Genomic DNA, 27,401 nt, shown 5'->3' on the forward strand with positions numbered 1-27,401 from the left:
CCCCCCCCTCCCCCCTCTTCTCTCTCTGCTCGTGCGCGCGCTTCGCAGGGACTGGCCATCCATCGATCCATCCTCATCGGCAGCACCTCCACTCCCCTCACCGCGTTGGAGAAGATGAGCGCACCGCCTGATCACACGCATCGATGGACAGTCGCTGTTCGCTCAGCCGCCAGTTGGCCCTTGCCAAGCGTCGTGCCTTCGGCTGGTGGTGGTGGTGGAGATGCTGGCACATCCGCATCCGCATCCGCATCCGCTACCCATCACGGCAGATCAAGGAGCGTCAGAGCAAGCGTGGATCTCTCCACCGCTGCTTCAGGGGATGGCAACGCTGCATCGGCATCGGCATCGGCACCGCACGGTCAGGGTCAGGGTCAGGGTCAAGCGGGAACGCCTACAGGCACGAGCACACCACTTGCAACACCCTCCCAAACGCCTGGCCCCAGCACTTTGGCAAACACCGTGTCCACTCGAGCCAGAGAAGCAGCTGAATCGCAAAATCATGATTACCATCGCATGGTGGGTGGCAAGGATGACATCTCCCACTTTGTCAAAAAGGTCACCTTTAAATTGCACGAGACGTATGCCGGCGCTTCCAGAAGTGAGTGGGGGGGGGGGCGGCTGGAGAGGTGTGAGCGTATGGCCAGCCGAGCCGAGCTGATCGACTTGTCCCTCGCATTCATTCCCTCCCAGCCGTGGACAAGCCGCCTTTTCAAGTGACAGAGACGGGTTGGGGTGAATTCGACATTCAGATCCGAATCGTGTTTGTTCCCGAAGCCAACGAGAAGCCATTGACCACATATCATCGGCTCAAGCTACATCCATGGCATCCCATCGAGAAGCCCGTCACAGTGACAGAGGCGGATCATACAGTCGATGGCGATTCGGACCGCGGAGAGGGGGATGCGGGGGATGCGGGGAATGCGGGGGATGCAGGGGATGCAGGGGATGCTGCAGAGGATGAAAAGGAGGCGCAAGAGGCTACGCAGCAGCCGGGAGACACTTCTACCTCTTCTGCCACGGCCGCACCGCATGCGCACACCGAAAACCCTGCAGCACGGCCCCTGCTGCCCCCCGTCGTGCACAGCTGGCAATACGATGAGATCGTCTTTCCAGAACCCACCGAAATCTTCTACGATATCCTCATCAAGAGGCCACAGAGCAGGTGAGCGGAAAGCGAAGCGTGCACTCCGAATCCGCAGAATCTCCGCGTCAGCGTGGCCTCAAGGCTGACTTGGCGCTCCCTTGACAGCTTGTTCCCCACCTCTGCGCAAGCATTCTCGGATCCGACCGCTTATCGTTCCTATCAATCTCTGCTTTCCAACATACCTCCGGATCTCTCTGCCGGCGTCGGCACAGGTCTCGCCTCTGACGTCAGTCGACACTTTGTCCCGCTCGACGGAGCTCCTACGAGCGGTGCGGATGGCGAATTAGTCCTTGGCGACGCAGGTAGCGGCGATCCGACCAGCGATCAAGCCAACGCCTCCACCGAGTCCCACACTAAAAAGGTACTCCCTCTGCCGCCTCATCCGCTGCACGCGCCCTCCGGAGCGCTGTTCGATGCGCTCAGCACCGAAGCTATCAACAACGAGGCGCAACGGCTGGACTTGGCGCGTATCTGCGCGGTCAGGGAGCTGGAAGAGTATAGGAAGAGGTTGATAGATGGGGAGAGAAAGTTGAGAGATGTGAGGAGGAGGCTAGCCAGTTGACCGAAGCGGCAAGGAGCGACGTTTGTGTTCTCAGCACAATGATTGAGGCTGGCTCTTGCCTTGCCGCGATGTACGGTAGCAATGGCAACACGCCGACTCATTGCTCACAAAGTAGGATCTGGTGAATTGTTTCTCAATCAACCAGCTTGAAAGGGAAAAAAAACGGCGAAGTCAGGCGAAGACTTTGGGAAGCGTCGAGAATGTGTTGCTGCAGCGCGGTATCTCAAACGGGCGCCTTGTGCGTCTGTGGGCTGCCCGCTTGTTCCAATGACGGGAGCTTGTGGGTAGACGTTAGAGTTGCAATACTCTGTGCCTTGCCAGCTCGTCTGGAACGATGTGGCCTTCTACGACTTGTGGAAGCGGGCTGTTTGATGCGTACGCTGAGCACCTCTGCTGCTCCTTCTTTGCGTCAAAGGCTCAATAAAGCTGGCTGATCCAGTACATGCTGCTTGAGCCAAAGTAGACGTGCTGCTGCTGCTGCTGCTCCCTTCCTTCTCCGAGTCGCTCGCGTGGTGCGCCCATAATGACAGATCCCAAGGGATTGCACGAGAAGCGAACGTCGTCGAGGAGTTGCGGGAGTAGTGCACGCTCTGCAGCATGCTTTTCTGATCATTGCCCCGCTCGTGCATCTAGCCAGCTCAGAGCTGCGTCTTGGGAAATGTGAGCTAAAGGGTTTGTACAGCGCCCATCACGAGAAACTCATGTTGCGCATTGCCGGCGAGAGGCGTCGTCGCAATGACGCATAGGCAGAGTAGGCCGATTGGCATAGCAAGAGCCATCGAGACGCGCCCCCGTCTGCAGATGCAAAAACGTCCCAATCGTCCTGTGGCAGACGCGATGAGTCAAAGGAGAAGCGACTCGGTCGCCGTTTTCCGCACGCGAAGAAATTTGCCAATAGACGAGATGCGCGCCGGAATCTGAACATTTTGTACCGAGTCGGAGTGTGAGAGGGGAGATTCTGCTACTACAAAGGAGAAGAAGCCTTGCAGACTATTCGTCGCAATCACATCATTGGCAATGTTTGTGTTGGCGTCGAGTCAAACGTTGGCATGGCATGGCAGAGCTATGACGCTTGACTTCCGATTGTATCACTTCGACCGAGCGCTTGCCTTCTTGCTGAAATTCCTCAATTCGCGCACGACCCTCGAGGGGCTGACTTCATCACTCCTCGCACGCAAAGGCCCAACGACCAGGCCACCAAGCCTCAATCTTTATGACTGTGAATGCCGATCATTTTCGAATGCTCTCTGCATCGACGGATTGGACACGCAGAGGTGACGTTCGCAACCGAACCTTCTCGACGAAGGGAATGACATCTTGCATTCTGCACGTTGTCAGACGAGCGCCTGACACCGTGCCTCTCAAATCAGCTCTTGAATGGCGTAATGCGCACCGGCATCACTTGCATTCTGTAGTCAAGGCAGCATGTCCCTCATCGAAGCTTTAGACCCAACTTTGAGGTTGAGCTTCAATCTCAACTTCATCCTGATCCTAGGCAATCTCCACGGTTGACGAGTGACCTTCAATCGCGTACTGACTTGCGCTCCAGCCGAAGCCTGAACACTCTTGATGGAGCGAATGATCGCGCCGACCGTGCCGGTGCTCATAGTCTTGAGACTAGATATGCCGCGCCATACGCCGTTTCGAGGCTTGGAGAAGCGCTGCTTCAATGCTGCTGCTGTGCGGGAAGTGGGAGCAATCAAGGGAAAGCCACGTTTGTTGATGTGAGGAAGAGTGGCGGCATCTTGAGCGCCCGAGTCTGACTGATCGGCAAGCGCGTGGGTAGCTGCCCGCAACTCGCGCCACTCGTGCAGGCTCAAGGGAGAATTTCGACCAGAGGCCTTTGTCAAGTCATCCTTCTGTCTTCGCACACTCTGCCACTTGGTCCGGTGAGAGATGGGTCTCTTTGAGCGCTCCAAAGGTGCTCTGCGCGGCTTGTGCGCGGTGGACGCGACCAGAGGATCTTCCTCGCTGGGACTCGTCAAGCCGGATTGCAGCGTAACTGCTTGCCGGTCGATTGCAGCCTCGACAAGCTTCGCTTCGCTGCTCGCAGTATCTGGCAGACCGCCCAAACGGCGCTCCAGACGATGTGCATCGCTTTGTGGTGAAGACGTACCTAATGCAGGCGATGTCAAAAGAAGCGTGAGACGTGAGCTTGCTCTGCGCTCGACAAATGTCCGAGGACCTCGATGGTCTCGCTCACCTAGCGGGATAGCTGTCGAGGTGCATGCTAGTAGCAGCGCGGCAAAAGACAAAAGATCCGAGGGAATGATGAACATATCGAAGATAGAGGATGAAGAAGACGCATCGGTCAGAGGTAGGAATCTCCCAGACAGAAGATCACGACCATCGTGGTCGGTGCATGCTGGGGATTTCGTTTGCAGAGCCATTTTAATCGATAGCCTGATAGCCGTGCGGTCCCTGAATAGTTTTGTTCCCATTGCCTCCTTTCGCGACGGTCATGTGGCGTCTACTCCAGAGAGACGTCTGCCGACGGGCTTCACCCAGCTTGACGTAGACTAGTGGCAAGCCAGGCGCGGCAAGGGTCAATCAATCTCAGCCTCCGCCCCATTTCGCCCTCGCATCTGCCATGCCGCTCGTAGGTCGGCCAGTCCCACACGTCAAAAGCGTCCGTCTATTGCCCCTGCAGTTTGAGGAAACGTCGATCGAGCGATCTAGTTGAGGATCGTGCAAGCAAAATGCCAAGTTGAGGGTTGACGTAATGCGCAGACCACATTGTGATTGCTCAGAGTTCCGAATGCTGCAAACACGAGCAGTGTCTCGCAAGATCGTCTGGTCGTGCTCTGTCGTGACTTGAAAGCTCGGCGGGTGTGCGCAGTGAAAACACGAATTCGGCGCGGCTATCGGTCAGACATGGCAGCGCACTGCGCAAGCGTTTCTCAAAAAGATCAAAGAATGCCTTTGAAAGTGGCGCTTCTTGATCAGTCCAATCCAGTCCCGTCGAGGTGACCCCAGCGGGCTGATCTCAAGTGGCGGACCTTACCTACCGCAACGCGGGTGATCAGTCGAGGGGCACGTCTTAGTGGCGAAGATCACGCCACGACAATGAACTCGAGCTTCAGGGTCAGTCGTCGCTCGGACTCGAGATCTTGGTGAAGGATCGAAATGGTTGACATTATTGCTCTCGAGTTCTAGAGTCCACGAACAAGTGGTATGGGAAAGGACGTACGAGCGCATCTCGTGTACATCAGTCTGCACGATAGCTTTCTGGGGCGCGGGGCCATGACACTTGCCGCACTACCTGGCCTTCTTTCTCTCATTCGCCCCTCGCAAAAAGCCCCACTTGCTTTGAAGTTCGCCTTCCCAAAACATCCGCACATTTCTGTTCACATTCGCAAACCTTTTCACGCGCTCCTCGTTCACCTTTGTAAGGCCGACGAGATGTTCGATGGCCAGGGTGAGCATAATGATGGCGGGTGCGAGTAGGAGCGCAAAGAGCGGGGCCGATATGGCTCGACTCTTTTCGATCAGGTTGAGCAAGGTGTAGATGAGCAGGTTGAAAGGTGGGATTTCCCTCTCTGCTGGGCTAGCTTCGAATGGCGTCTTGGCTCCAAGCGCAATGGCAGCCCTCAAGCCCGAGCTGAAACCATCTTCATGAAATCCGTAGTTGGTCCAAGCTCCGGCAAAGTACGCGCCGCCCACGCCTTGCATTTCTCTCAACTGCGCTTGAGCAGCGACGGATTGTTCGGTGTACAAGGGGTGCTCGTACGAGTAGCTGCCCTTGATTTTTTGAGGTGCGGGCTGAGAGTCGGGCGAAGGGTTGAGCGTGACGAGCACGTGTCCATGTTTCTCCTCGGGCAAAGATTGAAGCAGGTTCATCCAGTATGTCAAAGTCACTCGGTCCTCATCCAACGATTTCTTATCCTTTGAAACGGCCAGAAAATTCCAAGCGGACCAAGCACTTTTGCGCACCGGCATGAGCTTCTCATCCGAGTGCAGCACAGCCACGTTCTTGTTGAAGTGAAAACGAGCTAGTGTGGATTCGAGCGCCTTGCTCGTCGTTCCTTGCAGTATTGCCCTGGCTTGATCAGCATGGCACGCAAAGACGACTCGATCAAACACGTGCTCCCCTCCACTCCTCGTCTTTATCACCCACTCTCCCGTCCCTTCATCCCTCTTCGCGCTGACCACAGTACCCTCTTCTCCCACTTTCAAAGCTGCATCGGGCAATTTGGCAAGGATCCTGTCCACGTAATTCTTGCTGCCCCCTTTGATCGTCAACCAGACTGGCCGATCGAGTATTTGGAGGAGATGGTGATTGTGCATGAATCTAAGCAGGGTGAGAGCTGGGAAAGCAGAGAATGCTAGACCGGGAGGTGTGGACCAGATGCAAGCCGTCATTGGCTAGAGAGAAAGGGTGGGGAAGGGGGAAGGGGGGGGGGGGGGGGGGGGAGGAGAAGGCCAAGTGAAAGGGCACGTACGTGATGCGTGGTAGCGACGACGTGTCAGTCAGCATCAGCGTCCACATGTGCTCTCTGCGCATGCAGCTGCTGCTCACGATGAGGTAATTGTTCCTGAACGCGTCTCCGTAGCCCCTCTGATCCAACCAGCTGCCAATGTTGCCGTTCACAGCCTTGCCGTTTCGCGCATCTCGCAGCGAATCGAGACTCTGATGATTGAACCTGATGATGTCCCACACCATTCTCCAATGCGAAGGGTCCAGCAGGTTTTCCAATTGGCAGAAAAGAGCTGCAGGTCCGGAACCCGACCATTCGAAAGCGCCCCTCTGAGATTGCTGCTGCTGCTGCTGTTGCGACTTTGATGGCTCATCGCTCTTGTTTGTGCGAAAGAAGGGCAAGGAGGGAGCAAAGGAACGAGAGACGGAAAAGGACATGTCGGATTGCAAAATGGCAATGTCCAGATGCTTGAGGAATCGGAGAAAGTTGGGATACGTCACCTGCCATGCAGGGCGATCAAGGTGAGAAGAAGGGGATGCGTGAGCAGAGGGGGGGGGCAAGGCTTGAGCAGGGCACGGGCGCGGGCGCGGGCACGGGCGCGGGCACCACGATGACAATGAGCAGGCACGCACCTCGTTGAAGACGATGAACCCGCTTGATTAGCATTCATTTCGATTGCCAAAGTCAAGTAAGCAATGGTGTGCGTGCGAGTTAGAGCGTCAGTGTTGCATGTCTCACGCACGCCAGGCGCCCACCCACCCCCTTCCACCACGTACGCGACAAACTCACGTATCGACCCAACACCCCTGCTGCTTGTCTCCCGCTTGTCCCACAGGTGGCTCAAACCATACCGTGTTGGTGTGTCCCCCCACCTTCTCCCCAGCTTCGAACAGCGTGACTTGATGCTGCGAATGTTCATTCAGAGCCCAAGCAGCTGATAATCCCGACACGCCGCTTCCCACAATTCCCACGCGCATGCTTGACCGAGTCTGTCTGTAGTTGTGGAGTGTAGAGGAGGGGGGCGCGAGTGAGCGAGCCAGCGTTCGTACACGAAAGATCTGGAGAAGCCGCAAATTGGAATAGAGAGGGGCGAGAGAAGGGTGGGGGGAGAGAAGCTCATGAGCGTGGATGGGATGGGGCCCCGAACGCAGTCACGAGTCAAGAATCACACCACAAATGTTGGCGCAATCAAATCGACCAAGTTTGTACGGCGCAGCATGGACTGAACGCGCGCTGCATGCATGCTGACTGACCATGCAAGGATTCGCGCGCGCGTCCGTGCGAGTCGATCCGCGGAAGTCCATGGATTCGCATCCCGCGCTTGTTGCTATATACTTACGCATGCAGCACTCGTGACTCACGCTCACTCTGACTCCATCTCAAAGAGGGCACAGCTTAGTAAAGGTGATCATGGCTGAGTTCCGACAGGCAGCATCCCAGGCTGCATCAGCCATCTGCATTCACGATTGTTAGCTGGTTTATGTGCCAGTTGAGGCCTATGTCGGTTGTCTTGTTCAACTTCCCACTGGGCCTACTTACTTCCTAAGAGGTCAAAAAGGTTCCGCCATTGCCACTCTGCTCTACCACCTCATACTCAGGCTCTTCAGCAACGCTCACTCTTCTGGGCTTCAGAGAACATTCACACCTGGAAAAACACCCTCCTAAGACTTATCAGAATGAGGAACTACCGAGCCCCCACCCCCATTATGCTCCCGCTTTGCAGAGCCAATTGTTTGTCGCCGCAAGGAGGCTTGCGCACAAGTGAGCGATGCTTGGTCTGTACAGCCCCATGTGGGCACACACAGCTCCGTCATGTTTGTCCTGATTGCACAAGCCAAAATCCACACGCTATCACTTTGAACACATGCAACAGCACATGCGATTGGAAGAGAAGGGCACGCAGGGAGGGAAGAAGGTGGAAGGGGCTGCGATGTAGACAAGACGCTCGGCCGTTGCGACTTCTTTCACAGTGGGGTATGGTAAGATTCATCATGTGCGTGTGCATATGCGTACAGACACATTGTAGGTCCGCGCATGTGCATCATGTGCGACGAGGGCTTTTGCTACTACCACGGATTACCTGGACAGAGTGCGGGACGTGGGTGTGCACGCACGCAGTCCAAGCATCCTCACCCGCGCGCCGAATCCTCCAACGCCCGAGCCTCGTCCAAGTCTAATCCGCACTCCATCCTCTTCTCCAGATGCCCACCCCCATCCGCTACAGTACGCCCTCCCCCCCTTTCTACTTTCCTTCTTTCGCTGCTCCCTTTTTTTAACGCACGAATTCCCGCCTTTTCCTTTCTCCCCACAATCTCATTCCTCGTCCTGACCCAAGCTTCCTCTCCAACGCTCCTCAACAAATTCTTCTCCTCCTCCTCCTCCCCCCCCCCCTGCAAAGTCGAATCGCAACTCGTTGTCCAACGCTTCAGCGATCCATCCGCATCGAATTCGAAACGCTTCGAACCCAAGTCCAAATCCAAATCCAACTCCGAGTCCTTTTCGTTTGCGTCCGCGTCCGCATCCGCGTCCGCATGGCGGACTAGTGCGTCGCTGCATACTGCATCATCTCCCAACCTCTTCCCAAAAGCGAGACCAGCCATTGCCGCGTTTTGCGAAACGTGCGCATCTCCCTGCTTTCCGAGCGCACAATTGGCGCTCCTCACATAGCCCTCTGCTTCCTCCTTGAGCCGCTCGAGCAGCTTGTTCAAAGTCGACAGTCCCTCTCGAGGCGACGGACGAAAAGCGCGGTGTCGTGGCAAATGGTGGGATGGGGGAAGATGAGCAAGGGACAATCTCGACGTTGGAGTTGCAGTTGGAGTTGAAGAAGTAGAGGTCGAAGTTGCAGCATTCGCACTTTTGCGCGAATGCGTCTTGCTCGGACCAGCTCGCTTGTGCGCGCGATATGTATGTGGTGCAGTCCGAGCAGCTCGCTCAGCATCAGCAGACCGATCCTCGCTTTGCGATCCACTTTCATCCTCTACTCTCCTCGCAGTGTTGCTGAGGCCGTCTAGCATCGTCTCATAGATCAGAGGCGCTTCGCCCAATTGTGCTCTGACTATATTGCGCACGAAGTCAGCTCTTGAAAGTCCATGCGCGACTGGACGCTCAGACGAAGGTTGGTGCGTGTCGAAAAGCGAGGTGGAGACGGAGGCGCGCGTGGCCGGCGCAGCGCTTAGATGCTCAGCATCGCGAGTCTCGTTTGATCCATCGAGGTGCCTGTCCGTTCGCCCCGATTGGCGAGCATCAGAACGGTCCGACATGACCATGCCAAATTCTGCCCTGTGACGTTCTACCGATGCCTGATCGCCTATTCGATTGGAGGGCCATAGCCCATGCGTCTTTTTTCTCAGACTCGTTGGTGGAATCAGCTCAAAAGCGCTGATCGGCCCCACACTGCGTTCTTCGATAGGCTGCTGCACTGCCCGAACCCAAAAACTTTTCTCTTTCCCTTCTTGCTGGTGCGCATCCAACTCGGGTCCGCCCGTGACCGAGAAAGTCTGGTCATCATTGGACGCTCTTGCCGCACTTGTGCCTGCCTTTCTTCTCTTGCTACTTTGTGACCTCCCGGTCGTGCTTTTGCGCTTCCCCCTTTTACCAGATACCTGAGCAGTGCGATCGTCAACAACGCCAAGAAGCGTAGCAGCGCGAGGCTCGTTATCATCATCATCATCATCGCCTTCGTCTTGCACGCGCGCTGAAAGCTTGTCGAACGATCTACCGTTCCTGTACTCCTTCTTAAGGATGAATGCTTCGGATGAGAATATCTGCCGGTCTCCTCGCATCTTGATGCTTCGTCGAGGAAGCGCATGGCCGTGCAATGCCCAAAGAGCGAAAGCGGCATCATCCTTGGCGCTTTGCCAGCCATGTCCCGCTTCTGTGCCTCCGATGTGCTGTGGAATGTGCAGGAGTACGTTGTACAGGTCTGGTGCGAGGTGTGCAGAAGGGGACAAGACGACTCAGCCGTCAAGCTAGCAGAGAAGAGAAGCAGACTTCTGACATCGAGCACCAGACTCACCTACCGGCATGGGCACTCTCCATCCGCAATGAGGCGAGTGTTGATCCCCCATGGGAATCTCTTTGCTCTTTCCCTTGTTGTCAGTGTCATCCCGAACGTACCTCTCTGGTCTTTCTTGCAGAATAGGCACAGCTTCAGCCGTGGTCGAAACGAGAGTGTACACGGCAAAGAGGCAGGCCAAACCTTGCGCAACGTGATGCACATCGGGCATGTGCAGACTGAACGAGCCTAGAGGCGAAGGCGGGTAGGGACAGCATGGAGAAAGACATTCCAGGCGCTCTGTCATCGCAGGAGCAAGGCGAGGCATCAGCATACGCGATCGCGCCGCAGCAACACGTTGCCTCGTCCACTCACCGACAAAAGCGCGCGCTGTAGCTTCAAAGAACGATCTTCTAGATGCGATGTGCGCCTCGGGCCAAGCGGACTGGATAGCGTGCCAGCCTGCGCGGATCCATAGGCGATGAAAAAGCTGCATGGGCGACATGCCAACTTGCACATCCACCGGCACATGCACATCCCGAGCATCAAGGGACTGGCTGCGCTGCAGCATCAACAACTCGCGCGCAAACTCGTCCAGCAGATCTTGCACGTCCTGCCTGAGTCTATGCACGAACATGGTGGAGTTGGCATAGGCTGCGCATCGTATAGCTTGCGGAGCTCTGCCTGGCCGAGGTGCGCTGGGATGATGGCTGCCTTCTCGATGCTTGCTTGGCGCCGTCGTTAGTTTGGCGCTGTCCGCTCTCTCTCTAGCTCGAGCTGGAGCTGCTGCTGCTGGCGTTGGACTTGGCCCTGAAGCTGCAGCTGACGTGCCTGCAGAGTTCCCATGCTCAAGCTGTTGCGATTCCTGAGCGAACACTTGTTCGAGCGTTGCTTGGTCCATCTGCAGCATTTCGCCAAGCCGACTGATGCTACGGATCGAATGTATGCGCCACCTCTTGTTGCCAAGTCTTGTGTATGCGACTGAAAGTTGTGCTGATCTGCTTCTCTTGAGTCAGCGAGGATGGTGGGCCGCGTGCGAGTGTCCTCGATCGACACGCGCTCGCTCGCGCTCTCGTCTTGCTGCGCCAGCACGTTCAAAAGGCAGGTCTTGAATGGAAAAATCGAGAGCAGAGCAGAGCAAGGTCAGGGTCAGAGCGTCACATGACCTTCAAGGTGCTGTGCAGCAGGCGTAGTGCGTGTCGGGATGGTGTGCGGGGGGTGAAGAGCGCTCGCTGGCGAAGACTACGCTGTCAAACACTCGAAAGCGTATCTTGGTCGATTGATGTCGAGATGCGGGCGCCGAACAGTCCGAGTCACGTCACGTCACAGTGGCCGGCCAGCCAGCCAGCCATATTTGTGCATGCATGCAGTCCGCCGAGTATACGACTCACGACTCAAGACTCGATCCTGCAAGAAGCGAAGATGGAATCACGAATGGAATGAAATCACGAGTCTGAGTCGATGCGGTGGGTGAATGGCACATATGCGTGGGATGACGAGTGTGAATCTGAATGATGCGGTGCGAGTCAAAATGCAGCAACGCGTGACTGTGACTCAGACTGACTCATGACTGACTCACACTGACTCACGTGACTCAAACTCATGACTGCAATTAACCGTGAACTCGGACTCGAGACTCGTGACTCGTGACTCATGACTCATGACTGCGACTCGTGTTGACTCTTGACTGCGAATTCACAACAGATGGTGAATTTGCAATCACAATCACAATCACGAATTGAATTAAATGTGGATCTTGAATCGAATGAAAGGAATCTCTTTCCTGCGCTTCTCCGATCGGACGCGGAAAATCTTGAATCATGAATCACGATCCGAATCTTGAATGCTGAACTTGAATTCGAATGTGCATGCTGCTTGCTGCTCACGATTTGCGCTCGCTTGCTTGCTTCTTCTGTGCTGCGCTCGATTTGATTGCCGTGCGAATGAGAGGTTGCAGTGACTCGATCTGTACCTGTACCGGTACGCGTCCCACTCTCGCCCGCACGCAGCAGCAAGCAGCCACAACTTTTTTTTGGACAATTTTGGCATTTTACGCGTTTAGCCAGCGTTCCACTTCTTCTGGGCACGGCATGGCATGGCATGGCATGCAGCTAAGCAGTCACGACGTCGAGTCGTGAGTCGTGTATAGCACGTCTCATCACCAAACATCCTCATCCTCACCCTCACCCTCACCACTTTGCTCAGCTTTCCACACCGTTGTCGGCAAAGAGCAGAAGAGGTGTGCCAAGGATGCCATCCCCATCCCCATCCCCGTCGCCGTCGCCGTCGCCGTCGCCGTCGCACCTCGCCTTTCATCTGCAGGCTGCTTCTGCGCGCTTCCTTCAGTCCGCACAGCATGGCACATCATCCGCACTCGCACTCGCACCCACACCCACACCCACACCCACACCCACACCCGTCGCAGCTCCATCCACCTCCAACGCCGCGCTCTCATCGTCCTCTCACGACATTTCCCTCATCACGCAAGCATACATGGATCAAGCATCCTCTCCGCTTCACAGTCTACATGCTTGGGCGCAGATACGAGAGCGAGAGCAGGAGCAGGGGCAGGAGCAGGGGCAGGTGCAGGTGCAGGGGCAGGGGCAGCAGATGGACGTTCAGAGCGTGATGAGAGATCTGGCCGAATTGTTGTTGGAGCCGGCATACACGCTGCTGCTCGCCACCTCTTTTGAAGCGCTCTTGCCCGAAATCATCTCAACGTGCTTGGACGAGGCTCTGCAGTCGCACCCATCTTCCTCTTCAGACGCGCAACTCACCTCTCGCTCTGCCCACCCACACACTCTACGTTTGCGGTCCGCATTCGCGACCATCGCTGCATTGCTGCCTCCTTTTCCTCAATGCTTTCCGTAAGTCGATATCGCGCCAACGGCTTGCACAAGCGTAATCGTCGCTCACACTTCGAATGATCCTTTGCGCGATCATCATAGCGCTGCATTGCGCATGGTCTGCCATCCCGCCTTCTCGAATGGCCCGCTCGCGCACCTTTCCGCGTCCGCACCTGCACAAAGTCTGTCATCCATCGACGAAGCCAAGCTGCACGTAGACGCTGACGAGCTGCTCGAAGATGGATCCGCCCTTCAGACGATGCTGCTCAGCTGGTATCGTCTTCTTCACGCCGCACCTGCTCTTTCCTCTTACTCCCCAACATCGTGGCCCACCAGGCAATTGGAGCGCATCATCACCCACCCAAATCCGGATGCCTACTCCAAGACGACCAGGTTGATAGCCATTCAGGCTTTATCGGCTCAGCAAGGCATCGCAGAGTCTACGAGGGTGGAGATGGAAGGTCGGTACGTCGGTAGGCCCGCTGCTGGCAGACTACCACTGGAGGAGAAGCAGAAGGAAGAGAAGGAAGGAGCGGTGGATGCGTGGATCGAGGTGCGCTCTTTGAACTCGTCGGCAGTCAACGTGGAGCGTGTAGATGCTTGGAACTTGGCTCTGGAGGAGTTGATCAGGTGCGATCGGGTCCGGCATGCTCAGGAGCAGTCCAAGTCGCATGGCGGCAGCGAGGGCAGCATGCGCGTCGCGCGGGCGGATCTGGGAGCTCATACCACAATCATTGGTGGGACACTGGTGTTCAAGATTGTGCCACTGCAGGACTTCGCGCAAGGGCTTCCTGCCGCAGTAGAACCGCCCGCTCAACGATCCCGCTTCATCGAGACCGAAGCGCTGCAAAAGCCCTTGACTGATCTTGTTCGGCTGTTGGCGCTACGCCGGCCTATTCTTTTGTCCGGACCGCCAGCCTGCGGCAAGACGTCGCTACTGGAGCACTTGTGTGCGTGCATGCGCTCGTCGGAGAGCTCGACCTCCTCCAATCTCCCCATACTCTCGCTACATTTAGGCGATCAATCAGGACTCGATGCCAAGGCTCTTTTGGGCAGCTTCGTCTCATCCCCCACCCGACCAGGCACATTCGAATGGTCCGAAGGAGCTTTGACTCGGGCAGTCCGACTTGGACTCTGGGTCGTCTTGGAAGATATCGATCGAGCATCCGGCGAGATCCTTTCTCTGATCAAGCCGCTCGCGCAAGCGTTGGGATCTGCCAACACGCCGGGCGGTAGGCCACAAATAGATTTGGGATGTCGAGGCAAGGTACAAGCGGGACACGGATTTGCGCTGTTCGCTACGCGAAACGTGCATGCTTCTCGAGCGAACGCTTCGACGCTCGATGATGCCAATGCCTTGCCGCCGTCCGCGGTCTTTATGGGACATTGGCACTGGAACAACGTGGACATGCTCTCGCCCAGCCTAGACGACGTGCAAGAGATTTTGCGCCGCATGTTCCCTCGACTGGCGGAGGCGCAAGATGGAGCGCTAAGTCGCATGGTGAGCGTTTGGAGCTCTGCTGCTGCGCTCTCCTCGCGTCTGGCCAAGAGGTCTGGTGGCGCTAGTACGAACGGTACGAGATCCGGCTCGAGGAGAAATGTGTCGGTGAGGGATCTGGTCAAGTGGGCTGGGCGAGTGGAGGCCATGTTGAGCTCGGCTGGAAGAGCGGCTTTAAATCCTTTTGCGAATCAGGCGATGCAAGATGAGATCTTTGCGGAGGCTTGCGATGTCTTTTTGGGCGCTTTGGCCCCTCCGTGAGTAGGGGTGTGGTGCGGACGCTGCTGCTTCGTGAGGTTTCTGACAAGACTTGGCAACACTCGTTTTGACGGCATCTTTGATCCGCCTTGTGACTCACCAGAGCGTCTGCTCTGTTGACAGCACCTGCTGGCGCCAACGCCGTGCGCAAGCTGTCTGCCAGCAACGAAGCATATGCGGAACTTCTCGAGAGCTTGGCGACGGGTCTTGGTCTCTCTACCGAAAGTGCATGCTTCGCGATTCAAGGCCGTACTCCCGAGCTCGTGCTGCGCTCTTCGCAGAGCGGCGCACATCGACCTGGAGAGGCCCAGCAAGGCACGCACGTTCGCATAGGCCGAGTCGAGTTGAGTCGCGCACCTCGTGGGACCTATCAGACAGCAGCAGCGCCTCCAGCGAACAGCTTCGCAATGACTCGACCGGCCTTGCTTCTCCTGGAGCGACTGGCTGCTTGTGTGTCTCACGCAGAACCGGTCTTGATGGTCGGGGAGACGGGAACGGGCAAAACGACCATTGTTCAGCACCTCGCTTCCATGCTTGGAAGACCGCTGACGGCGCTCAATCTCAGTCAACAGACCGAAAGCAGCGATCTGCTAGGCGCTTTCAAACCGCTCGATGCCAAGTTGCCGGCAACCGAACTTCACAACGCGTGGCTGGAGCTGTTCGAAAAGACCTTTTCGGCAAGAAGAAATGCGCGCTTTGTGGATGCGGAGAGGAAAGCTTTTGCGCAAGCCAGGTGGTCAAGATTGGCTGCTCTGTGGAACGAGTCTGCTAAGATGGCGGCTACGAGACGTCGTAAGGAGGAGCAGCAAGGATCGAGCGGAGAGGCGCCGAGCAGAAGCTCGCCGGGAGCTACGTCTCGCAAGAAGAGGCGAACGGACGATGGGCCTTTTACCAGAGATGAAGCGCTGGACATGGCCTGGCAAGAATTTGCGGAAAAAGCCCGACAATTCGAGATCCATCATGCCACAAAGAAGCGCAATTTCGTCTTTAGCTTCGTCGAGGGTCCGCTAGTCCGCGCGCTGCGCACAGGTGCTTGGGTGCTGCTAGACGAGGTCAATTTGGCCGCTCCGGAGACGATCGATTGTCTTTCGGCCCTCTTGCAATCGAGCTCCAGCAGCCTCGTGCTGACGGAGAGAGGTGATCTGGAGCCGGTGCCTCGTCATCCGGACTTTAGAATCTTTGCCTGCATGAATCCAGCCACGGATGTAGGCAAGCGAGATTTGCCAGGTAGTCTGCGTAGCAGGTTCACGGAGCTGTACGTGCCTAGTCCGGCGGCAGATCGAGAAGCGCTCACTTCCATTGTGGACAAGTATGTGGGACACTTGGCGCATGGAGATCGATCGGCCATCATGGATGTTGCGGAGACGTACTGGGAACTACGCACGCTCGCGGATGATCACGAGCTTGCGGACGGGGCGAATCAGAGGCCGCACTACTCTATACGCACCTTGTCGCGTGCCCTGACCTTTGCGGCAGACGTGTCGGCCACGTACGGACTGCGACGAGCGCTCTGGGAAGGTTTCATCATGGCTTTCGTGTTGCTGCTGGATGAGAAGAGCGCCAAGATTGCCCGCGACATCTTGCAACGACGCGTCCTCTCGCGCGCCAAGAACGCAAATGCTGCGGCTAGCTTTGTGCCAGCTGCACCCGACTCGAACACGTGCGTGCAGGTGGGATCTTTTTGGTTGGAAAGAGGACCTTTGGAATTGGATGCTGCGGAGGATTATGTCCTCACGCCTTCTGTGCAGGAGAAACTCGTGGGACTTGCGAGAGCAGTCGTTACGCGACGCAACCCCGTGCTGATCCAAGGACCTACATCTGCGGGAAAGACGAGCGCGGTAGAGTACCTCGCTAGAAGGACGGGACATCGTTTTGTGCGCATCAACAATCACGAGCACACGGATATCCAAGAGTACATTGGCTCGTACGCTTCGGATGCCGATTCCGCAAGGCTCGTCTTCCACGAAGGCTTGCTGGTTCGCGCTCTGCGGAACGGGGACTGGATCGTCCTGGACGAGCTCAACTTGGCGCCCACCGATGTTCTGGAAGCTCTGAACAGACTGCTAGACGATAATAGGGAGCTCGTCATACCCGAGACTGGCGAAGTCGTGCGACCTCATCCTCACTTTATGCTCTTTGCGACGCAGAACCCTCCAGGTCTGTACGCAGGTCGCAAAGTCCTGAGCCGCGCTTTCCGAAACCGGTTTTTGGAGATCCACTTTGATGATGTGCCGCAGGCGGAGCTTGAAGTCATCTTGACGCACCGATGCTCCATCGCTCCTTCCTACGCCAACAAGATTGTCGCGGTATTCGTGGAGCTGCAAAAACGTAGACAGGCGGGAAGAGTGTTCGACACCAAACAGGCTTTCGTCACCCTTCGAGATCTTTTCAGATGGGGACAAAGAGAGGCGGTGGGGTATCAAGAGTTGGCGCATAATGGCTACATGCTCATTGCGGAAAGAGCTAGGAGAGCAGACGATAAGGTCACCGTTCGACAGGTCATCGAGCAGGTCATGCGCGTCAAGATCGACGAAAAGGCGCTCTATGACTTGAGGGGTCAAGCGTCCGCTCGACTGAGCGGCGGAATCGCTCAGCGTTTGAAATTGGAAGCTTTGCGAGCTGGAATCGTCTGGACCGAAGCGATGCAGAGGATGCTGTGCCTCGTAGCTGCTGCTCTGCAGTATGACGAGCCCGTGCTGCTCGTGGGAGAGACGGGTGCGGGCAAGACGAGCGTGTGCGAAGTGCTCGCTGCTGCGATGGGAAGAGAGCTTCATCAAGTCAATTGCCACCAGAATACGGATGCGGCCGACTTGCTCGGAGGTCAACGACCTTTGAGGAATCGAGCGGCTCGACAGGCTCATGCGAGAGCAGTCGCTCTCGAAGCGCTTGCTTTGGTGCACGATCCTCTTGCTGATGCAAGCAGCGAGGCGGATCTGGAAGATCTCGCTGCTGCACTAGCAAAGAATGCTTCCGCAAGTACCGAGCCTGTCCTGACGACCGCATTGCAAGCTGTCCATCGCGCTATGGCTCTGTTCGAATGGCAAGATGGTCCGCTGGTGCAAGCGATGCGCCACGGCAATCATTTGCTGCTCGACGAAATCTCCTTGGCAGACGATAGCGTGCTAGAGCGACTCAACTCTGTGCTCGAGCCCGGTAGAACGCTCGTACTGGCTGAACGCACGGGCGCTTCGCTGGACAAGACGGCCGAGGGCGCGCTCGACTCGGCTCATCTGCGCGCTGCGTCGGGCTTTCAGGTCGTCGCCACCATGAACCCGGGAGGCGATTACGGCAAGAAGGAACTCAGCCCTGCGCTGAGGAACCGCTTTACGGAGATATGGGTGCCGCACGTGGAGGATCGGACGGACTTGATGCGCATTTTGGATGCGAAGTGGAACGGCCCCGAGTTGCAGCGGTGGGGCGCCCCCATGCTGGACTTTACGCACTGGTTCATCGCAGAAGTGGGAGGACGGGATCAGGCAAACTTGGGCGTGAGGGATTTGCTCGCTTGGACGACTTTCATCAATCAGACGGCCAAGGTGGTGCTTGAAGAGCAAAAGGCTTTTGTTCACGGCGCTATGATGGTCATCGTGGATGGCGTGGGATCGCTTCCCGCTACCGCTGCGATGACCCCTGCTGGAGTGCGCGCGCTGCGCACTCGATGCGTGGCGCAGCTTCATGATGTGGTGCGCTCCGTCGGCAATTCGACGATGCATATGGGGGAGAAAGACCTGCTGACGGTGCGTCGGACATCTACGCACTTTTCTATCGGTCCATTTTCTGTACGCAGAAAGGACGCATTGTCGGACATGGAAGCGTCTGAAGCGAACGACTTTAGCTTCGAGGCGAGGACGACGGCGAGCAATGCGATGCGCGTCCTTCGAGCGCTCTGCGTGCCTCGGAAAGCCATCCTGCTCGAAGGCAGTCCTGGAGCGGGCAAGACGAGCTTGATTGCGGCTCTGGCGAGAGCTAGTGGGAATGCGCTCACGAGAATCAACTTGTCGGATCAGACGGAGCTGACGGACTTGTTTGGTGGAGACCTTCCGCTCGAGGGCGGAGCTGCTGGACAATTCGAGTGGAGGGATGCTGCGTTTTTGAGAGCTATGCAGGCGGGCGATTGGTGAGTCCAGCTCCGCGCGCGTCTGTGTTTCTGCTGTCCGAGTGTGCGGCCGGACGCTGACCTTTGTAGGCGCGTGTCGTCGGCTGGGCAGGGTGCTGCTCGACGAGATGAACTTGGCATCTCAGACCGTGCTGGAAGGACTCAATTCTTGTCTTGATCACAGAGGCACGGTCTACGTCCCGGAACTAGGGCGCACTTTCACAAAGCACGAAGACTTTAGACTTTTTGCGGCGCAAAATCCTCATCATCAAGGCGGTGGTCGCAAAGGCTTGCCAAAGTCCTTTTTGAACCGCTTCACAAAGGTTCACGTGGATGAGCTTGAAGCTGGAGATATCCTCACCATTTGCGCTCACCTCTATCCCGCTTTCGATCAGCGGGATTTGAGCCGCATGATCGAGTTCAATGCTCGTCTGTACGATGCTGCCATGGTCACCCGGAGCATGGGCAGGGCGGGAGCGCCTTGGGAGTTCAATTTGCGGGACCTCTTGCGCTGGCTTTCGCTTTTGCACTCCGATCTAGGACTCAATTGGCGCCGTAGCCCTGTGCAGCACTTGTCCACTCTCTTCTTGCAGCGTTTCAGGAACAAACGCGATCAAAGGGCTGCAGCTGCTATCTATCAACAGATCTGGGGAGAAGAGATCGACGTCGATCATCGTCCACAACCTACGGTCACGCCCAAGTTCCTGCAAGTGGGTCACGCGGTGTTGCCTCGCTTGCCACGCCACGCAGAGGATCATGCAAAGCTGGCGTTTCCCAAACACATTTTACCGGCTATGGAAACGCTCATCGATTGTGTTCACCTCGGCTGGCTCGCTATTCTTACAGGACCCAGCGGCGCAGGAAAGACTTCTGCTGTAAAATTGCTTGCTCAGCTTGCGGGAGCTCGTTTGGAGGAGCTGTGCATGAGTTCGGGCATAGATGCTATGGATGTGCTGGGCACTTTTGAGCAGGCGGACCCTTTGTTGGACATTCGTGGAGACTTGACGAGACTGGACCATGCTCTGCAAGCCCTCGAAAGCTCGCAACTTGCTGCTTTACCTGACCACGACCAGCTCGATGCCGCGCGCCAACGCGTTGCTCAGCTCCTGTCGAGTGGGGGCGCGATGACAGACGATCAACAGACGCAGCTCATCGCTTACATAGAGCCGCTGGCTCTCGTCGACGAAACATTCGCAGTACGGGAGGCGCTAGAGGGCGTCGCAAAAGCGGCCAAAGCTGCAGCTAGTCAGGCTGGACGCTTCGAGTGGCACGATGGCCCCCTGGTGCGAGCCATGAAGCGCGGCGACTGGCTCCTGATCGACGACGCAAACTTGTGCTCCGCATCGGTTTTGGATCGTCTCAATTCTCTTTTCGAGGAAGGTGGCTCTCTCATACTCAGCGAGCGCGGCGTCATCGATGGAGAGATTCAGGTCGTCAGAGCACATCCCTCATTCAGAGTCTTTATGGCCTTGGACCCTCAGCATGGCGAGCTTAGTCGAGCGATGAGGAATCGAGGCATCGAAGTGTACGTCCCTGCTCCAGACGCTTCTACGCCCGACAACCTAGCGAAGCACCTCTCGACCTTGCTGCCCCGAAGCTCTGCCAGTGCTTTGGCATTGGCACGCTTCCGGATCGATGAGCGCTCGAACGAGCTGCAACGCGAAGCGGCCTGCGTCCACATCGTCCAAGCTTTACCTGCGCACTTGTTGACCCTGGCCCTGCGAGCCTCTTCATCGACGGCCACGGAACTGGACGCGGCGGTCGTCGAGTATTTCCGAACCCACGCGATTCAAAATCATGCCTTGGCCAGGAGCACAGCTTTTGCCCAAACAACCGCTCTGGACTTGGCAGTGCTAAGCTCTTTTGGACCTGACCTCCGTACGAATGCCGCCACCGCTAGCGGCACTGCTGATCAAGACATGTTCGGGCAAGCTATCGCACTGCTCGTCCAGACGACCGTGGAGCTCTCAAAGCTCAAGTCCACTGCGCAGGCATCCTTGTCAAAGAGCGATGATGCGTTGACGGCCCTCGAATGGTCCGCCCTTCGTTTTGGTGGGCGCTCGTTTGAGCGCAAAGCAGAACCGCCGGTGATCTTTGCGCTTGCTGTTTCGGTGTCGCAAGTAGCCCAGCAAATTGTTCCGACAAGCGACGCATCGTCGTGTCATTCTGTCGCACAGCTGGTCGACATTGCATCGTATCTAGGTAGTCTTTCAGCCCAATCGCCCAACTTCGACTACTCTTCGGCACGCGTCCTTATCAAGCTGATGTTTCAGGCTGCTGCACAGCTGGCGCAAAACGACGCCCATGCGCAACAGGCGTCTCAGATCGTCGGCGTATTGCAACAGCTTGACTCCAATGTGACATTGATCACGGGCCTGGCGATGAGGGAGATTTGGGCAATGTGTCTGGGTCATGGCCAAGATGATGTCGAGGCGGCGTCGGCCGCGGCAAACATCATTCGCCTGCTCCATCTTGTGCCCCGTCAAGCGCTTCAACCCGGTGAGTAGCTCGCCGGTACGCAGACGCGCGCACTCTCTTCAAAGCTGACATGACGTTGTCCTCACAGACCTAGCGCGTACCTCGATCGATGTAGCCGCGACGCTCACATCCCCCGACAAGGCCTGGCAGGCCAATCAGCGCGCCGAGCTGTTGGACATCGCAAGCAGACTGTCTGCGCAGCTCCAGGCTGCATCGGTCGTGGGCCCCACGCACCTCGAACAAAATGTGCAGCCACACGAGCACGTAGCGCGAGCACTTGTGGCTTGCGAGACGGGACTGAAGCATTGCGCTCGAGCAGCTGGCCTCGACGACTTTGCTCATCGGCGCACGTGCCTCGACGCGTTCATGAGAGCTGCGTGTAACGACAGCTCTTATGACCTGACGTCTCTTGTCTCGCTCAAGAGAGACGCATGGAAGGCGCGCGTTGCCGGGGGCTTGCACCCTGCGAGTTCTCCGGCGCAAAGCTCGGGTGATCTGGCTTGGACCGCAAAATTGTGGGATCTGGACGCAGCGTTTAGCCCGGCAGATCTCTTGGGCCCACTGAGGCTCCAAATCGCCGTCAAGATCGGGTGCGTGTTTCTCACCGAGCGACTGGTACTCCTCATCAACTGCTGACATTGTCCTCCTGTTCGTTGTGTCACTTCATAGCTCTCCAAAGTCCGTCTCTTTGGCGGAACTTGCTGCTCATAAGCGTGAAGCAGCACGCGTAGCTGAACTCTTCAACTTGGAGTTGTCTCTCCGCGCACCCCCTCGTGCTGCTCGGCTTTATGCTGCGCTACAGCGCCTTGTGCGAGAGGTGGGTCTTTGGATGTGCCGTGATCTCTCTTCCACATTTGCTGACCGCTTATACCTTTGCCTCCAGCTTACTAATGCACTCATCCCACTCCTGGCTAGCGAGGCATCCGTGCAGCTACGAGACTTTGCGCACCGCTTCGTGCGCGACGAAGCCATAACGCTCGACGATTTTGAGGCGCTTGTCGCGCATTTGGACAGCACGGATCCCGCTGCACGTTTGCCGGTACTGAACATCTGGCTTGAGATGGTTGAGTATCTTTTGCGCGTAGGCTCCACGGATCACGCCGATGGCTTGATGCGCTTGGGTCTTGCTTGGATGAACGCGTCTCGCGGTATGCTCACTCTGTTCCACCCCAACGTGGCTGTCGATCCTCTGGTCACAGAGCGCACCCAAGGAGGACTGTCCGCCTGGCAAGGTGTGCGTCTCCAAGCGCAGATCGATGTCGCCACGCGGGCAGAAGCTCTGCTCACTGGCAATTCTAGCAGTCCGCTGACGCGCTCGCTGATGGCAAAGCATGCGGCATTGATGCTCGAGCAGCCTGGGGCGGCCGATCGGGCTCTCGTTCGAGAGCCTGATCTCTCAAAGCTCACCTCTTTGCATCGGGAGGTCAGCACCTTTGTGCAGACTGTGTATCAAAGAGGTTTGCTCGCGCAGCTAGCAACAGAACAGCATCTCGACAGTCTCCCAACAGACTTTGAAGCCAGGGAACAAGATTTGCAGGTCACTCTGGGCGCTTTCCGACAGCGTCTGTCTGCAGTCCACCGCTCTTCGATGGAAGACCTCATAGCACCGATTCTCGTTGTCCTAGACGGCACGCGCTTGGGTCTGCGGGTGTTGGCGCAAGCCGTCAAAGTCCAAGGCCAGACCGAAAGTAGCAAGAGGCATTCCGAACTTTTGAGCGCCCTGACCAGCTTTCCCACGATACGGGCCACTCAGCTCTATTCCAAGCTTCAGCTGCCCGTGCGGCTCAAGGAGCAGGGAAAAGCGAGCGCACTCTCTGCTTCGCTGCTGCTCACAGCGGTCGCTTGCATCAGCGAAGACGTCTCGAAAGGCGTGAGCCTCCAATCTATCTTGCAACGCCTTGTTGTGGTCTATGATCAGATCTACCAACTCTGGGTACTCGATCGGGACAGAGAGCGCCGCGCTCAAGAGCAAGAAGCGAGTTTGTACAAGTCGCGCAACTTGGACAATTTGATTCAAGACGAAGCTGCTGCGGAGGAGGCCGAGTTTCTCGAGCTCTTTCCCGAGTTTGAAGACGTCATGGAAACTGGATACGATACCAGAACACCACAGCCACCTTCGGCAAATGTGTCCATGACAAGCTTGAGCAAAGACCACATCAGCAGCCTCTATCATCTTCACTCGGCCATCTTTGGGACTTCTTCTCCTCAGGTCAGCGTGCGAGCATCGGCGCTGCTGCAGTCGCTACGCAAAGATGTCCTGCAACGTGCGCTCCTGGCGTCACGTGAGACCCTGCCCGAGGCGCTCGACCAAATTAGCGCGCCGTTGTCAGTTCATATGGTCACCCAAAGTGCTCTCACGCCCAATTCTTCGACTTCGCCGGCCCCCGACTTTTACACGGCGGCAAACCCGCCTCAGACGACCAAAGCAGTTGCGATTGTCGAGCGACTCCGAGAAAAGCTCACTGCCTTGATCACTGAATGGCCCGAGCAGATGGTACTGCAGCACATCCGAGAACGTTGTGAAGCTATACTGCGCCTCGACAGCGGCTTGCCAGTCGCTAGGATCCTTGCAGCTCTGGAACAACTACTGGTCCACACCGAAGATTGGGAAGGATATGCGAGCTCAGCAACTAGCCTCAAAACCTCTCGGGATGAGATCATTGGGCAGATTATTGAGTGGCGTCGCCTCGAGCTGGAATGCTGGTCGAGCCTTTTGGATACGCAAGCTGAGCGATTTGCAGCGCCTACCGCGGACTTCTGGTTTCAGCTCTTCGAGGTCGCGGTAAGGGGTATGCAGGCAGCTACCATGGAAGGCACCGGACAAGCGCAAGACCATCTCCAAAAGCTGATTGCTTTGCTGGACCAGTACGTCCGATCGAGCACTTTCGGGACGTTTGGGCCTCGTTTAGAGCTGCTACACTCATTCTCGACCTTCCTGGATGCTCTGGTCGGCGGTAGCTTGCCCCAGGAAGAATGGCTCGGTCTCGACAAGGTCGCGACAGTACTCCAGAACGTCAATAACTTCTACGGGCAGCTCAAGCCCAAGGTCGAAGAGACACTGCACAGGCAGCGCGATGCAATCGAGAAGGAAATTCGAGATTTTGTAAAGCTTGCCTCGTGGAAGGATGTCAACATTCATGCGCTGAAGCAGAGTGCTCAAAAAACGCACAGAAAGCTGCACCGCTGCATTCGCAAGTTCCGAGACGTTCTGCGTCAGCCCGTGGATCCTCTCCTTGCCACTGCCGCTCAGAGCTCCGCTTCAGTTGCTGCCGATGAGAAGGGTCTCATACCCGCGAGCGGCGGCTCTTTGTTGCCATTGGGCCAAGCGGAAGTCGAGAAGATTTTGACGCGATCTAGCCTTCCAGCGCGAGCGCCAGACACTCCAACCCACCTTGTGGACCTGTCCCGAACAGCGAGCAAGCTCGCTGCATTCTCTGCAAATCAGCTAGCCGATGCGCTAGAGTCAGGCCTTCCTATGGCAATGGATGAGCTTTGCGGAACGATTATCAGCCGTTCCGCTGAGCTCGCAAAGTTGACACCTGCAGTAGCCACCGAACAGAACGCCAAGATCATTCGTGCTCTCACTACACGCAAGAGAAAGGCTCTTTCAGACCTCATGCGTGAGCTGCGCAGAGTCGGCTTGCGCTCTGCAGTCCGTCCAGAGCTTGTGGCTCGTCACAAAGATGTCACCTATCTGTACGTGCAGAAAGGCGTGACGGAATCGGAGACTCCACACGTTCAGCGAGCCCTTGCAGGAGCGGATCGCTACCATTACCGTCTTCTTGCTGCTTTACCTCACCTTCGAAAGTCTGTCAGCTCTCGTACGGACGATGTTCCCGTGGCAGACCTGCTGAAAGGTATCAACTTTGTTGAGCATGCTTCGAGCCTGACTTTCGCCAGCCGAGCGGAGCTAGCCAACTTGACGAGACAGGCAAATGCCGCGCGCGGCATCTCGACTCGGCTCCAATACTTGGCCACATCAGACGGACCAGCAATGGCCTGCAAGCCAGGCATCGTGCCGGCCTTGGCCGCGCTTGTTGATTTCCTCGCTCGAGCGGTAGAAGGATTAGGAGAGGCCACATCAAATGCGCCCACGTACTTGCACTTTTCCCCGCTCGAAGACAGCCGTATTGCCTTGTCTGCCCTGTGGGATAGCATCAAAGGCGAAGCTTCGCGCTTGTCAGCCACGCGGACCAGCCTCCTCTCTCTGATTGCCACCCTCAGAATATCTTCTTGCCTCTTTTTGCTGCAGCACGAGGCAAAGTTGCTGGACGCTGGGGCAGAAGCGCTGGATGCCATTGTGCGAGAGCTCGAAGTCATTGGGCGCCGCCATCCAGACCTCTCTGCCATAACACAGCCGCTCGGTGAATGGATATCGCAAGAAGCCGATGACGTCTTTGCTGCCTGCCGGAGCGCTCTGCAAGGAGCAGCAGACCCAGCCATCAAAGGACCCGCCAGTGACCGGCTCGTTTCCTCTGTGCTCGTCATTGCACAAGAGCTTCACAAGATCGGTCAGGAGCAGAGTTCAGATGTCGTCGACGATGAGATGGCGGATCAAGCGCTAGCGCGGCGTATGGAGCATACTGCACGAATCAGCCAAACGCTGCGATTCGAACAGGTTCAAGATTCTCTCATGGAGCTCTTTGCAAGCGCAGTCTTCGAGCCTGCATCTAACATGAATGGCTCTCTTGCACGCGTGACGCCCTTCGTGGCCGAGTACGCTGGGCTCATTGAGCGCCACTTGGCCACATCCGCTGCATATTATCGCACTTTGGTCAAGTTTACGCTTGTTTTGTGCAACACGTTTACATCGCTCAGCCTCAAAGGCTTTTGCAAGCCAGGACAAGCTGATGACAATCAAGCGGAGGCAGACGGAGAAGGCGGAGAACAAGTCGAAGGCGGGACGGGTCTAGGTGACGGCTCCGGCGCCAAAGACGTCACGGACCAGATGCAGGACGACGAAGAGATGGAGGAGCTGCAAGCTGAAAAAGCAGAAGAGGAGGATGGCGAAAAGGGGGAGAGACAGCGCGAAAAGAACGCTAGAGAGATGGAGGAAGACTTTGGAGGAGAGCTGGAGAGTGTCGCAGATGAAGGAGAAGACGAGGAGGGTCAAGATGATCAAGATGAGGCAGACGACGAGGACCTTGATGAACAGCGTGGCGGTGTCGATCCGCTGGATCCGAATACTGTTGATGAGAAAATGTGGGGAGAAGAGAATGGGAACGAGGGCGAAGATGCCGAGCACAACCAGGATCAGACCGACAAAGATCTCAACGGGCCACAGCAAGGTCCTGAAGAATCCGTCGCCAGGGATCGTTCCAAGCAGAAGCAGGACTCGACCTTGGACAACCAGCCAGAGTCTTCAAAGGACGAAGACGGCGCCGGCAACGAGCAAGATGCCGCAGAAGACGTTTCCGATCTTGACGAAGACCAAAAGGACGACGGCGAATCTGTGAATGCGGAAGCAGATGCGCCTGAAATGGAGCAAGGCATGGGAAGACAGCTCGACGATCAAACTGCTGAAGCTGACAATCTGGACTTTCAAGACGAGCTGGAGCTCGACGAGCGGGCAGATGATGGTAGCGAGCTGAGCTTTGATGAAGATGAAGATCCACAGCAACCGCCCGACGAGTCAAACGTAAATGATGCAGCTACGGAATTGGAGCCTGACCGAACGCAAGATCCAGCCGACGCGGATCACCCTGAGTCTACAGACACAGGGCAAGATGCTGTGGACATCGCTGGCGATATTGAGGATGGCGGCGAAGCGAACTCTTCTGAAGAGGATGAGGACGCTGACGATGCGGAAATTGCGGAGAATCTAGGCGCAGAGCGAGCGGAGCCCGAAAATCAGCATTCTCAGCCTCAAGATGCGTCACTGCAATCTGCAATGGATGAAGATGCTCCCGCCGATGGCGGTGATGCGGACGAGGGTGCTTCCGCAGAGCAACAGAACGCATCACGGTCTAGATCGGGTCGCCAAGCACAAGATGGCGAAGAGGCAGAGCCGCAAGAAGGGGATGTCACCCGCAACCAAGACGGTGAAGCAGATACTACTCGCTCGGAAGCAAAGCCAGATGACGCTCAAGAGAATGTAAAGCAGTCTC

At 56.7% G+C, this 27,401-nt stretch overlaps 5 protein-coding genes across 5 annotated transcripts; 2 read left to right on the forward strand and 3 right to left on the reverse strand.

The window, feature by feature from the left end:
* Window positions 1-45: 45 nt before the first annotated feature.
* On the forward strand, window positions 46-1,706 carry IE81DRAFT_294669 (yeats-domain-containing protein; the record flags this gene model as incomplete). Its single annotated transcript, XM_025512064.1, has 5 exons — window positions 46-189; window positions 370-598; window positions 691-1,162; window positions 1,250-1,346; window positions 1,506-1,706. Coding segments are annotated over 5 exons (1,143 nt in total), but the record flags the coding sequence as incomplete, so codon positions are not given.
* A 1,415-nt stretch (window positions 1,707-3,121) lies between these two features.
* Window positions 3,122-4,096, reverse strand: IE81DRAFT_350065 (hypothetical protein; the record flags this gene model as incomplete). The annotated part of the gene is made up of 2 exons (XM_025516478.1): window positions 3,122-3,822; window positions 3,910-4,096. 2 exons carry the CDS (start codon window positions 4,094-4,096, stop codon window positions 3,122-3,124), a joined length of 888 nt encoding a protein of 295 aa, XP_025366712.1.
* A 725-nt stretch (window positions 4,097-4,821) lies between these two features.
* IE81DRAFT_368994 (FAD/NAD(P)-binding domain-containing protein) lies at window positions 4,822-7,275 on the reverse strand. The gene is made up of 4 exons (XM_025517198.1): window positions 6,914-7,275; window positions 6,757-6,778; window positions 6,226-6,624; window positions 4,822-6,071 (listed from the first exon to the last, which is right to left on the reverse strand). Exons 1-4 carry the CDS (start codon window positions 7,099-7,101, stop codon window positions 4,965-4,967), a joined length of 1,716 nt encoding a protein of 571 aa, XP_025366713.1. The 5' UTR covers window positions 7,102-7,275; the 3' UTR covers window positions 4,822-4,964.
* Window positions 7,276-8,253: 978 nt separating this feature from the next.
* IE81DRAFT_350067 (hypothetical protein) lies at window positions 8,254-11,028 on the reverse strand (the record flags this gene model as incomplete). Its single annotated transcript, XM_025516479.1, has 3 exons — window positions 8,254-10,046; window positions 10,140-10,418; window positions 10,494-11,028. The coding sequence occupies 3 exons, from the start codon at window positions 11,026-11,028 to the stop codon at window positions 8,254-8,256; spliced, it is 2,607 nt and encodes an 868-aa protein (XP_025366714.1).
* Window positions 11,029-12,212: 1,184 nt separating this feature from the next.
* IE81DRAFT_17552 (P-loop containing nucleoside triphosphate hydrolase protein) lies at window positions 12,213-22,760 on the forward strand. The gene is made up of 8 exons (XM_025510664.1): window positions 12,213-12,985; window positions 13,067-14,719; window positions 14,824-18,837; window positions 18,929-21,315; window positions 21,383-21,884; window positions 21,964-22,111; window positions 22,178-22,357; window positions 22,494-22,760. Exons 1-8 carry the CDS (start codon window positions 12,369-12,371, stop codon window positions 22,602-22,604), a joined length of 9,612 nt encoding a protein of 3,203 aa, XP_025366715.1. The 5' UTR covers window positions 12,213-12,368; the 3' UTR covers window positions 22,605-22,760.
* Window positions 22,761-27,401: the final 4,641 nt, after the last annotated feature.

This window comes from Ceraceosorus guamensis (assembly GCF_003144195.1).
Source record: "Ceraceosorus guamensis strain MCA 4658 unplaced genomic scaffold IE81scaffold_109, whole genome shotgun sequence".
Classification (NCBI taxonomy): domain Eukaryota; kingdom Fungi; phylum Basidiomycota; class Exobasidiomycetes; order Ceraceosorales; family Ceraceosoraceae; genus Ceraceosorus; species Ceraceosorus guamensis.